This window comes from Biomphalaria glabrata, chromosome 11 (genome assembly GCF_947242115.1).
Source record: "Biomphalaria glabrata chromosome 11, xgBioGlab47.1, whole genome shotgun sequence".
Taxonomy (NCBI): domain Eukaryota; kingdom Metazoa; phylum Mollusca; class Gastropoda; family Planorbidae; genus Biomphalaria; species Biomphalaria glabrata.
The window spans coordinates 3,056,115-3,069,489 of NC_074721.1; the positions used below are offsets into that span (position 1 = coordinate 3,056,115).

Genomic DNA, 13,375 nt, shown 5'->3' on the forward strand with positions numbered 1-13,375 from the left:
AGGTCTAGAGGAATATTCTAGTTTGGATTCTTTATATATCAGTGACTAAATAAATTCTACACACCTCTCACTTGGCAGACACTGCGCCCACCCTTATGAAACCGTATACCATATTCTCTTTGAGTGCCCCTTCATAATCCACCTTAGGCAGACCCTACTTCCACTACAGCCCAACATAAACAAAAACCTGTGCTGAACAACTGAAGAAAACAGCACACTTTTTTTCCTTGGTACAGTCTGCAAAAGAGTTGACAGATCAGCAGCAATAAAGCTGGCTAGAAGAAATAGAAATCTTAGTGACTAGATAAGAACTTACGTCACAATAATTGTGTTCCCTGGGTCAGTTTGAATCAGCCATGAAATATATAGATCATTCCCATAGCTGTTTGGATAGTTTGGGCTAGTTATGATCCCTGTAGGGTCAGTCAAAACTTTCGGAGGACTCTCGTAACGTAAAGCCCAAAAGTCGTCTAGGGCTTCATTCTCTTTCAGTGCCATCAGAAGTACAAGCTGAAAGTCAGAAGTCCTGGTAGAGATGTCTCCATCTTCGGCAAAGCTGATGAAAACAAGAAGAACTATTAGGAAAAACATTTTTTTAAAGAACAAAGCTTATATTAAGCGTAGTTGTATCAATAAGTTTGGACCAGTCATGTAATAAATAAGGCTTGTCTTCGAGTCCGAAGATTAGTGAGGAATGCAGTATTTCCCCGTGGCTGCGCAGCCCCAGCTGTGACCTACATATTTTGCCACATGCAGGGCAAATTTGTAATAGATATACACTAACAATAATAAATATGTGCGATTATAAATATTCTTACCAAGTATTTCATGCTTTTAGCTATCTTATCTTATATAAGAAAACGCTATGTTCTTATCACTTGTCTGAACCAGTTGAGGAAAGTGGTGGAGAAAGAAAGAAAGGGGTATCTGGGTGATCGCTTTTTAAATGCATTTAATTTTTAAAAAATGGACCTCATTCACCAATCGTAAATAAACACATTTAGCCACGTCATAATATTGATAAAACAATGAAAAATACGTATCACGTGACAGCCTTTATGGATTACACAATTTATATAGAAGATATGTAGAATCTCGTGTCTAAATGTTGTTTGTTTACGATTGGTGAATGAGGTCCATTCAAAGTATCGAACTCGATGGCTTTAACCTCCTCAACAAAAAAAAACAGTGACCACAGTGCTAGAGTTTTCCTTTTAAAACTAGGTTTTATAGTTTCAAACTTAAAAGCAAAGTATAAAGGGGACTAATTCAACTTATATCACCGCTTCAGTCAAGTACAAATTCTTTCCCTTGTTTGAGATACCAAAAAAAAAAAACAACAAACTACTAATACTTAATTAACTAATTGGTAAATTTTAAAAAAATTGATTTTTATATTCTCAGGTAAAAGGTATTGCTTACATGCTTCTCGAGCTACTCCAGGCAGCGATTCTCAAACTGGAGTCCGTGGGAGGACCGCAGAAAGATGAAAATTGTAAACAATTAAAAAAATGTCTTCGCTAAAAGCCAATTTATCCGATCGGATACTTTGAATACTAATCAACTGTTCTCTCACTACTGTTAAATAGGTCCATTACGTACTATTCTATGACAACCTAATCTAAAGATTTGAACATATTTATAACTTGGATACTCCCGACTGGGTATTGAACCTTTTGCGATTGAATTAATCTACCTCTTCGTTCTCATATATGTTGGAAGGTTCAAACAAGTAGTCCTATATTTGCGATGAAATGGTGCAATGGTCTCCAGATTTGGCAGCTCTCCTTATAATTTTTGGTTCTATTGAAAGGGGGAGGGGACAGTGCTTGTTTGGGTCCTCTCGATTGAGTTTGCAGATTTAAGGGATGAAGCTTCACTAAGGCTAATCTCATTAGTCCCTATTTTCAGCTTTTGGATGACGTGGTCTCTTTCTGCTGTGTCCGGTTCTGAAAAGAAATATTAAGCCTACATGTTGGTCATGTCGGGGGGCAGCTTGTAATAGGCTTGATTTTTCTTGAACTTTATGTGAGGGTTGGTGCGTTTCTCGTTTATTCAACTCTACTATTGTTTCATTTCTTCCGGGTGGCTTTGGATTGTTTAGTCAATCTTCCATCTATGCCCAATATGTCTGCCTTCTAATTCAATGTGGCCAGTGATCCATTGGAGGAATGTTACCTTGCTGTTGTTGTTGAGATTTACCAGAGCTTACCCTGGCGTTAGGCAGGAAGACAATCTGGCTGTTTGGCGTTCTTGGGCGTTCTTAGCTTAAAGCTAAGAAGATCCTAAATACTTTTTACGGCGCGACTATACAAAATCTGCTAACATACGGAATAACTTGTTGGGAAGGCAAAGCTTCATTTAAACTGTTGCGACGTCTAGAAACCATCATAAAAAGGGCATAAAAAATTACACATTACCACACTTAAAGGAACTTTTTGAACAAAAAGTATCTAAGGAAAATCGAAAAAAAATCATGGAAGACAACGGCCACCCGCTCCATCAGAACTACGTCAGGTAGTCGCGAAGTGGGCGACTACTGTCGATCAAAACAACAACAGAGCGATACAAAAACTCGTTCGTACCTTACTCGGTCAGACTATATCAACGCCTCTCGTTGATCAGGAAACATGAAAAGGACCAAGATGCCTGTGTGTAGTCGCTGAATGAACTCTTTATGTTGTGTCTGTTGTATTTATGTGTATGTTTCTGTTGTGTTGTATTTATATGAGAAAAGAGTCCTTGTAATCACAACAAATTTCCTTAAGGATCAATAGTCTTAGTCTGGTAGTATATTATCCTTGTAGATGTTAGTTAGCTCTAGTGCCTCTCTTTCTTATATGTGGCTGTCCAAGAAATCACCAGTTGCAATTAACCCGTTACAGATGAATCCATAATGCAGAAGCAGCTTACTGAAATATCCACATACAAGGAACTGAAAACACAATTTCTGGTTACAAAAGCAAACATATGCACCTACCTGCTAATATGGTTCTTTGTAAAAAAGTTATTGAATAATTTCCATTTTTTTTTGTACAACGTGAGTTAATTACATAACGAACCTCATACAAATAATCTCTCTCTCTCTCTCTCACTGTATATATATATATATACATATATATATATATATATATATACAGGCTTTATATACATAAAGTCTCGAAATTCACGTTCAGTCGTCAGCCGGGTGTAAACATACTAATAATAAAAAATTTCATGGAGTGTATACAAATCATAATTTTTTATTTTTTTTAAAACAAAATCTCATAATTTAAACAAGTCCTGCATTTACATTTTTTTAATATATTGCATATTTAATATTCATTAATGTACCTATTTTCACTTTATGGTCTGTGCCTCCGTGGAAAATTTGATTTAATTAAGGGGTCCCTAGGATAGAAAAAAGTTTTAGAATCTTAGCCCTAGAGGACATGAAGGTAAATGGATTCTTTCATAGTACTGTCCCTTGGTAATGGTTAATAGGTTTAGGTAAAAAAAAAAAAAAGTAAAATTTATTACAACTCACTAGCAATGAACCAAATGTTCTCTCCCTTTAAATCACTTCTCTTAGTTCATTCTGAATTATTGAACTTAAATCAGAGGCGGAGGCAAAACACGGCAAAGAAAGGCCAATAAGAAACATGTGATTGTAGAACTAAATAGATAACATTTGTGTACAAAAAAAGGTAAAGAAGATGGGACTTAAACGAATCGAAACAGCAAAATAGAAGCATCAAATCTTCTGATTTTTTGTTTGTTTTTGTTCGTAATAGGCTTCCCCACTCAACAGTATTATGACGAGTTTGATCACACAGTAAACTAATAGACCTGTACCTCTACTGGTGACTTAAGACATGGGGTTCTACATCTGTGTTCTCGTATCAAGGGAATGTCTAGACAACGTAACAAAGAGTGCATTGGAAAGGTGGCAACAAGCTGTGAGAGAATGTTCAGTTTGTCCTCGTGGGCGATTTTATGACATTCTACTTGACTAATTGACATTGACTTTTGAGAGACGTTGTTACTGCGGATCTGGAGTTGCAAGAGCGTAGAAGATGGGAACCATTGTTTAGAAGAAATATTTGGATGACACGAGAGTTTAAGAGGGATTTATTGAGTACTGAAAAGAGGAAGGCAAATAGAGAGAGAGAGAGGGAGACAGACAGACAGACAGTGAGAAACAGAGAGGGGGAGAGAGAAGGAGTAAGAGAGAGAGATAGACGGAGCGAGAGAGAGACAGAGAGAGGGAGACAAACAGACAGAGACAGAGAGAGAGGGAGAGAAAGAGAGAGAGTGGGGGGAGAGAGGAAGAGAGATGGAGAGAGATGGAGAGAGACAGAGAGAGGGGGAGAAGGAGAGAGAGAGAGGGGGGAGATTGAAAAGGACTTGAAGAGAGTGAAATAAGGAGAGGAAGAAAGTGGGAGAAAGTTGGAGAAAGAGATAGAAAAAGAGACAGAGAGAGAGAGAGAGAGAGAGTAAGAGAAAGAAAGAGAAAAAGAGTAATATCTTTCTATATTTGTTGCTACCAGAAATCCTGTGTCTCAGTGTAAAGTAAGGTCTATTTTTTTTTAAATCTTCTTCTTATTGAAGTATTACGGTATTTCCCGTAGCAAGGAACTGACCAACTGACCAGAGTCATCACGCATTTAGTGATATCATGATCAACCGGGAGTATATAGGAATATGTAAGGTGTATGTTTTTTTTCGAGAAATGGGGGTGGGTGGGTTCGATTTTTAAAACAGAAAATACAAAGGAATAGTTTGCTGTTGACTCTATGACCCATCATTGTGTTGTATTGATCTTTGTATCTATGTTCATAAATTATAAGCTTTACGAGTTACAACATATTGATTTCATGCACTGGTTGATTCTTTGCTTTAGAGAGTTAGCATTTTTAAGTGGAGAACACAGAGCCTCAACCAGATACAGTTATAATAATTTCGACAAAAGTTTGAAAGTAGCTAGGAATCAAACTCCCAAATACACCTACATAAACACCCCATGGCAGTCTGTGGCAGTCTGTGACAGTCAGTGGCAGTCAGTAGCAGTCTGAGGCAGTCTGTGGCAGTCACATTCTTTTCAAGGTCTTCATGTTATAAGCCTACTAATCTAAACATTCTAAGCCAGTGATGTTCAACCTTCTTCTGCCCTAGGGCCAAATAAATTCCTCAACTCTTGTCGCGGGCCACATCACTGCGAAAATAGAAATGAAACAGAGCAGACGACATTTGGATTAGAAACATTTTGTACCCAACATTATTTCTATAGCAACTAGCTTGAGACACACTCTGTAAAAACAAGGGAATACGATTCAAGGCCGGCCTTAGTCATAGGCAAACTAGGCAGCGGCCGTTGGCAGTTTATTGAGCCTACCATTAGTGAAAGCCTCACAAAGGAAGACATAGCAAAACTTGTTCACAGTGTATCACTGTTGTACAATAGGTGTTTATTAATTTGTTTATTTGTTTTTTTTTGTTGTTTTTTTTTTCTATTTCATTTGGAGCCATTAAATTCACTTCGCCTAAGGCCACCAATAATCTAAGGCCGGCCCTGTATGATTTGTGGTACTTCTATATCTCCTATGTTGTCGACTTGGTTCAAATTAAGTGATATGTCTTTGACTCCTGGGGCTGAGAATGCTAATGTAAAGTATTTATTTTGTACTGTTAGTCTGAATAACGACATGTTACCAATAGATACGGATATTTATTAATTTTAAAATTATTTACCTTTACCTTTACCTATCCCTTAGTCTGTTGGACCGTTGGGGCACCAGGCATGATTTGTCGACCGTCTTTCTCCATTCCTCCCTTTATTTTGCCTTGTTTAGAACCTCTCTCCATGGCAGGCCCGTCCATTCTTTAATGTTGTCCTCCCATCGCTTTTTCTGTCTGCCTCTTCTTCTTTTTCCTGGCACTGTTCACTGAAGGAAGGTCTTTGCGAGCCCCGTAGATCTTGTAATGTGGCCAAGGTTTTAAGTTTTCGTATTTTTACAATAGTTAGCAGGTCGTCATGGTCTCCGATCGCTGCAGTAACCCTGTCTCTGATTTCTTGGTTTGTGATGTGGTCTTTGAATATGATGCCTAGGATCCTCCTCTCAAGCTCTGCATTCAACGTCCACGACTCGCAAGCATATAAAAATGTGGCCATGACCAGCGCATCAGTCTGATTTTGGTGCCGAGGGCTAAGCCCTTATCTTTCCATATTATTTTAAGTTTTGAAAGGGCTGCTGTGGACTGTGCTATTCGGGCCAATAGTTCGGGTTTTGTTCCCTCATCTGAGACAATAGCTCCGAGGTATTTGAAGCTGTTAACACTAGTTAGCTTTTCACCTCCATATATTTATAATTATTAAATCGTTAATATACACCTCTATTCAATGAACTGATAATTGTGAAGATATTATTATTATTATTATAGCTTTTATATAGCGCTACTTTCATGCTTATAGCATGCTCAGAGCGCTTTTGGTCCAATCTCATTTGTGGACCGGTGGGGGGGAGGGGGTATCTAGGAGTTGGTTTTCCGTGCTGCCTTTAGGCGCTCAGTAAACACACCTCTGCCCGAGTCTAGGTAGCCAAGCCAAGCCAAGTTCAAGAGCGCACTTGGCCTCTCGACCACGCTTCCCACCATATAAGTAAGTTAATATAGATATAATATATTTCTGTTATATGCTAACAGTGATTTGAAATAAATTTTAAAAAATGATTTTAGCAGTCCCTATAGAAGAAAGCCACTATTGTTTTTGTGCTGTCTGCTTTACCATTTCAAGTTTAAATCTTAAAAACTAGTATTGAAAATACCATCTATATTTTACTTGCAAGCTAAAAATAGTTGTAATAACATTTTGGCGTTGTAAAAAGTCAACCTTCTTGTTGTCAACATTCAAGATATAATACATCGATCTTAAACACAAATAGACACAAGAACTCTTTTGTTTATCACGTTGTTTAGATGTTATAACAAGGTGACTTGCTATTGTCATTTGTATTTTACTTGTAATGTTTAAGAGACATTAAGGTATGAATAAACAATTAGTACGATAGAACACAGAATCGTTTGCTCTAATGATGTTTGTTTGTTTTTAACGCACAGTTGAAAAACAAATCTTATCACTGATAATAAAAATTATTATAATGGCTAAAAGATTAATTTTGATTCTCGGGCACTGCCAAAGGGGGGGGGTCGATCTTCTTTAAAGGGAAACCAAATTCATTGTAGTCTCCCCTTAACAGCGTGCAATGAGCCATTTTCTGATGCTGTGGCTGAGCTGCAGTAGTAATGCCCTTTGGTAATAAGGATCCTCTAAGGAATGATTACTATTATCATTATTATTAGTAATAGTAGAAGTAGTAGTATTATTACTTTTTATTATTATATAATTAAAGTTCTTATTTAGAATATTCTTGTGCATTCTAGCATATGGAATAAGAAATGTACCTCTATCTTTGTGTCTTTCTGAGTATTTCATCAGGTTTTGTTTTTCTATTTGCAAGTTGAGGCCTAGTGTTGTATGTATTAGAGCTACTTTACATTTTATTCTTCTGTCCTGAGGTATCTCTAAGTTTAGTGATTTTACTAATGGTGTTAGTCTAATCCAATTGGAATATTCGTTTCTTGTAAATCTCACTGTATTATGGATGGCTGCCTGGTCGTGCGGTTTGTGCGCTGGACTGTCGTTCGGATTTATCAACCGTCGAGGGTTCAAACCCTGCCCGCTCCCATCCCCCGTCGTCCTGCGGGAGGTATGGACTAGGAAGTAACTCTGAAGGAACATCCGAAACATGTAAAACATTTTACAAACAAACATTTTATGTAGTTAGTGTGGTTTTAACTGCGATTTCATGTGCTGTTAATAACATTTTGACATCTAAAAATTTAATGTAAAGACCTCACAAGCAGTTTGAGATCAGAGCACCAATACTTCACACCAACAAACACAAACTTTGAGATTCAGTAGACGTTATTTTAAGGACATTTTATTTGACAAGAAACGACATTTTTTTTCGTCTCATCCAGGTCAAGCAGCAGAAGTAACTTCCAGATCTGTTTTCTAGGCAGCTTAAGAAATAAAAAAAACAACAATGTTTTAATTAGACAGTATAAGCATACAGTTGAACAGACCACAATAAAGCTGAGGAAATGAGCTAAGCTACTTAAGATAAATCACAGGACCTTTCGCCATGCAGAATTACGTCTTTAAGTTTATAACTTTTATATAGCGCTACTTTCATGCTTATAGCATGCTCAGAGTCCAATCTCATTTGTGGACCAGTGGCGGGGGGGGGGTATCTAGGAGAAGTTTTTTTTATGCTGCCTTTAGGCGTTCAGTAAACACAACTCTGCCCGGGCCCCCTTCTAGGTAGTTAAGCCAAGCGCACTTAGCCTCTCGACCACGCTTCCCGTCAAGATAGAGACTGCTAACTATAACTAGAAAAAGACTTTTCCCCAGTAATAACAAAAATAATAGAAAATACTCTTCGCCAATCCTTTAATACTTAGGGAAGCTTTGTATATTGTACTAAAGTTATACTTCATCAAATAGATATATACTTTGATTATTAGCTTGTAATAATTAGTTAATGGATGGTTACATGTAGATATGATCCTTGCTATGTTGGTGTTCACTGTTAACAAAACTTATTTTCTATACAAGGGGATATCACTCTAAATAAATGGCAATGTCTTCAATTCCGAATATGAGTGTAGTGCTTCTCATGGTCACGCAACCCAGTTGTGACCTCAATATTTTTCTACTTTTAATGCAGACAAAGCCGTTGTTCGGCGAGGCTCTTTTTACGTTTTTTTAAACGTCTTCTGCGCCTGTCTTCTACTAGGGCTTTTTTTGGCTTTGAAATGTGTGCCCCAAGGCCTTCGAAAAAAGTCATAATAAAGTTAAACATATTTTAATTATAAAGGCAATGCCGGATATAGACTTGATAAGGCCCTAATGTATTTAAGGTATGGGGTCCCTTAGAAAGGCATTTTTTTTCTCATTGGCTCCAAAATGATTCAAAATATCCCTGTAACCATTTTTGGGGGCCCCCGTGCGAGCGGGGGAGGGGGGCTAATCCACAGCTTATGTGGCCTATAGTTAAATTCAACACTGTACAAAGGAGAGTTATAAAGCAATATTATACATTTCAACATTTCATTACCAAAGACTATATGTTGCATCTTGTTTTAATAAAATATTATAGCAATATAATATTAAAGCTAGTTTACAGTCCATTCTGGGTTGAAATGTTTGAAATTTAAATTCTATGGAATTCTCAAGTCGTTGTTTGAAGCTTGTAGTCTAAATGGTAATAATAAAATCTAAAAACAGGCAGTATGTAATAAAATACCCAGAAAGACACAAAGATAAAGGCATTTTCCTCGTCCCATATGCTAGGACAAATTTGTACAAATGCAACCTTCTTACCTAGAACTATTAGAGCATGGAATGGGTTGCCTGAGATAGCCAGGAAAACCAATGACTTGGCAGAATTTAAGTCATTAGTTAACATGCATGACTAAATTCATGATGCGTAGGATATAATCATCTTCTTTTTTTAAGTAACGTCTGTATTTTTATAAGATAAGATAGGATTATATCAATGATATCCTGTAATATATATATATATATATATATATAATATATATAAGACAGCTTACCTATTATATCATGAGACAGGATGAACCCAGTGTTTTTCACGCTATAGTCAGACCAGAAGGTGATGTAGACTTCATTCGATGTGGACTTAATTTGGGACACTTTGGGCAATGAGCAGTACTGGGCTATTTCGGGATAGGTCGCGTCTGGTCCGTCGTAAATAATCAAATTGTCATAGTCACACTCCAGTGACACAGTGAACAAACTGTTTAAAGAAATTTATTAAATGTCTTAAGGGTGTAATCAGTTCTATTCGGGCGATAAATGAAGTGATAATTTGAAAATCCCCCCTGGCCCCACTTGAATGAGTGTTTTTACATAAAAATATTACGCAAAATACAGGGGCCCCCAAAGAGGTCAAGACCCCGGGACCCCAAAAATTCCAAGCTACGCCCCTGGATCAAAGATTATAATTAAGTTATGAATGCGTTGCAAATGAGAGGCTTGTCTTCGAGTCCAAAGGTGAATGTGAAAACTGTATTTCCCGTGGCTACGTAGCCCCAGCTAATATACAGCACAAAATGAGTGCATTGAAATATTGGGTGAATACAGAAGTGTTTCAGTGTGATTAACAACAGTGGTGTAGCTAAGGATTTGGGGGGCCTGCGGGCTTGATCTTTTTAGTGGACTCCTGAATTTTGAAATTTGACATCATGACATGAGATAATAGCGTAATGTTTAATGTAAAAAATTTAGGACACTTTTTAGGGAAACCCTTTCAAGTGGGGACCCGGGGAAATTTGCCCCCCCCCCTTACCCCATCTAGCTACGCCACTGAGTAATTGCAGGAATGAAAACAAAAAAAAGACTCACGTCAAGAGTATTTTCTGTCCAGGGTCAGTGACCAGTCGCCAAGACAAATGTTGATTGTTTCCATATTGACCGGGAAATAAGGGACTGAAAATGAGTCCTTGGGGCTCGCGGATTACTTTGTGTTGATCTGTAACAACAGGTGTTTCATGTCCCTCTGGGTATTCGTCTGTGTATTCCTCTGGGTATTCTTCTGTGTATCCCTCTGGGTATTCGTCTGTGTATCCCTCTGTGTATCCTTTTGTGAACCAAACAGAAACTCCTTATTTGGATAGATCCTACCGTACCCATAAATACCCATAAACACCAAGAACTAGAAAAACAAATACAAAACAACGACAACAATATAGCTAATACTAAGTGTAAATGTATCAATTAGTTTGGATCAGTCATGTATTTAAATGTAGGATTGAGCTAGGCATATAGGAGGCTCAAGAGACCTCGGGCCGACGTGCTAACCACTCTGCTAGCGAGGTACTAGAGAAGATTGTATAGTTATATATTGTTTGTTTCAATTTCTGCGACCTATAAAGGGGACTAATTCAACTTATACCACTACATCTGTCAAGTACGATTTCTTTACCTTGTTCAAAATACTAAGCAAAATAACCGACATATATACCAAACAAAAAAAAAGCCGACATATACACCAAACAAATGTCCAACACATATACCAAACAGTCTAGTTAAAGGTAATATTTACCTCCTGCATTGGTGTAAGTTGTTTTAGTCGTAGTACCTGATGGAGGGTAGGTTGTGAAATAGTGGCTACTAGAAGTCTCATACGATGAATCATACAAGTACGATTTCTTTCCCTTGTTCAAGCTATCAAGCAAAATAACCGACATATATACTAAACAAAAAAAAGCCGACATATACACCAAACAAATGTCCAACACATATACCAAACAGTCTAGTTATAGATAAAATGTACCTCCTGGATTGATGTAAGTTGTTCTAGCAGTCGTATCTGTTGGAGGGTAGGTTGGGACATAGTGGCTACTAGTAGTCTCATACGATGAATCATACAATGGCGGCAGTTGATCATCATCATAACTAGCTGGCCCCCTGAAAGCAGCTGATCTTGCTTTTTTAGCATCCGCCACACTGATCACTGTCCCACTCAATGGAGCAAATAGCACAAAGAGGAAGCTGAAAGCCAAACTTCCTGACAACGATTTCTTCATCTTTAGCGAACCTTCTGAAAAACAAAAAAATAGATGTATGTGTTTCTTTTTTGGTAATTCTCCCAGTGCTAAGTGTTTTAAATGTTTCTAATTTTCCTTTAGATTCAAAGATGCTTACATCCTAGCTCAAAACTAACGCAAAACAGGGGCGGAGAATGGCGGAATGCAAGGCTCGAACCTGGGACTATCAAGACAACAGTTCAGAGCACATACCGCTCGACCAGGCTGCCCTAAGACACACTAAGTGTATTGTCACCTGTTACAACTTTTCTTTAAAAAACAACAACTTATTTTGCTATTATTTAATCCCATTAGACTTACATAAAGATAACTTAAATAACTACTATATCGTTAATTAATCGTTAGACCAATGAGCTAAACTAATTATACAGTAAAGTCATACTTACAGCTGATTAGACTCTTCTTGCCCACCTAATTGTCTCTCAGAGTTTACTGGATGTCTTATATAAGGTGTTCTAGCTTCTGTGTCCTGTTAGTCACCAGATGGTCTGCTGACTATTTATGAAGTGCTAGGTCATTTTTTCTCAGACGATGTCCAAGGTGCCATCATTTTACTCGCTCGAACTTTTGTCTACTGTTTTATGGGCTGTGAGTACACCTGTTAGACGTGATGGACACTGCAGGTGCAGTGCACTGGTGACCTCAAACGCAGTCCCCTGAAGACACAGCTGGTAGGACCTAAGGGACAGCGTCAAGACAACAACGTAATGTCGTTGTGGGAGGTGGGGTCGGAGGAGTGGGGGACAGAACCGGCATTGGCTATTTGGAGGAATTAGGCAGAGTGAAATGGGTGGCCCCAAATGAAATAGAACAATAAAAAGAAGAAAAAGATAATTACAAAATGAGTTTTAACCTTCCTTCCTCTAAATCTAAATCAACAAACAAAATGAAATCATGTAGCGCTATTCAGAGACAGAGGATGAACATTTGTACAGTTAAGCAGTGTTGATTACAAGTGGTACGGTACGGTCAAGTGCCAAGATGTGCACAGAAGTACGGTAAAGTGCACAAAGTACAAAAAAGTCCATAGAAGTAAAAATGCACATAAGCACAGCAAAGTGCACAGAAGCACAACAAAGTACACAGAAAGTACACAGAAGTGCAAAGAGGGGCACTGAAGTACAATGAAGTGCACTGAAAACAGGGAGGTGCACAATAAATAGCCAGTGACGAGCATAAAAGTACAGTGACATATACAGAAGTGCTGTGAAGCACACAGAAGCACATAGAAGTACACAAAAGTACATATAAGTGCACGGAGTACATAGAAGCACACATAAGTACTGGGCCCTTCGATAAAAGAAGCGTATGTAATCTTTACTATTAAATATGCGCTTAACTGCCATTCTCGCGGCCCTTTTAGCGGCCCCACCGACCCATTTGGTGTTAAGGAGAATGAGTTTGTATGTGTGGGTGATAAAGGCATCACTTATTGTTAGTCTGGTAGAATGAGGCAAGATAGGTGGCTCTGCCATAGTCTAATATTAAGAGCAGGAGACGACCCAGAGACTGGAAAAAGTTAGGACCTGCTTTTTTTTTTTTTTTAGTGAGTTAGATTTTGTGTTAATTGTTATTCCTATTGGATCTATATCTCAAGTTAAATTTGTCTATAGTGTTTATAAAAGTTATATTGACTATTGTTTTAAAAGGTTTATTTAAGCTTCTATAATTAAAAATACAATACGCCTACATCTGTTTTGAT

At 37.8% G+C, this 13,375-nt stretch overlaps 1 protein-coding gene across 1 annotated transcript; it reads right to left on the reverse strand.

The window, feature by feature from the left end:
* Positions 1 to 7,956: 7,956 nt before the first annotated feature.
* LOC106051634 (deleted in malignant brain tumors 1 protein-like) lies at positions 7,957 to 12,348 on the reverse strand. Its single transcript, XM_056004326.1, has 5 exons — positions 12,060 to 12,348; positions 11,400 to 11,666; positions 10,469 to 10,703; positions 9,658 to 9,860; positions 7,957 to 8,061 (listed from the first exon to the last, which is right to left on the reverse strand). The coding sequence occupies exons 2-5, from the start codon at positions 11,650 to 11,652 to the stop codon at positions 8,054 to 8,056; spliced, it is 699 nt and encodes a 232-aa protein (XP_055860301.1). The 5' UTR covers positions 11,653 to 11,666; positions 12,060 to 12,348; the 3' UTR covers positions 7,957 to 8,053.
* Positions 12,349 to 13,375: the final 1,027 nt, after the last annotated feature.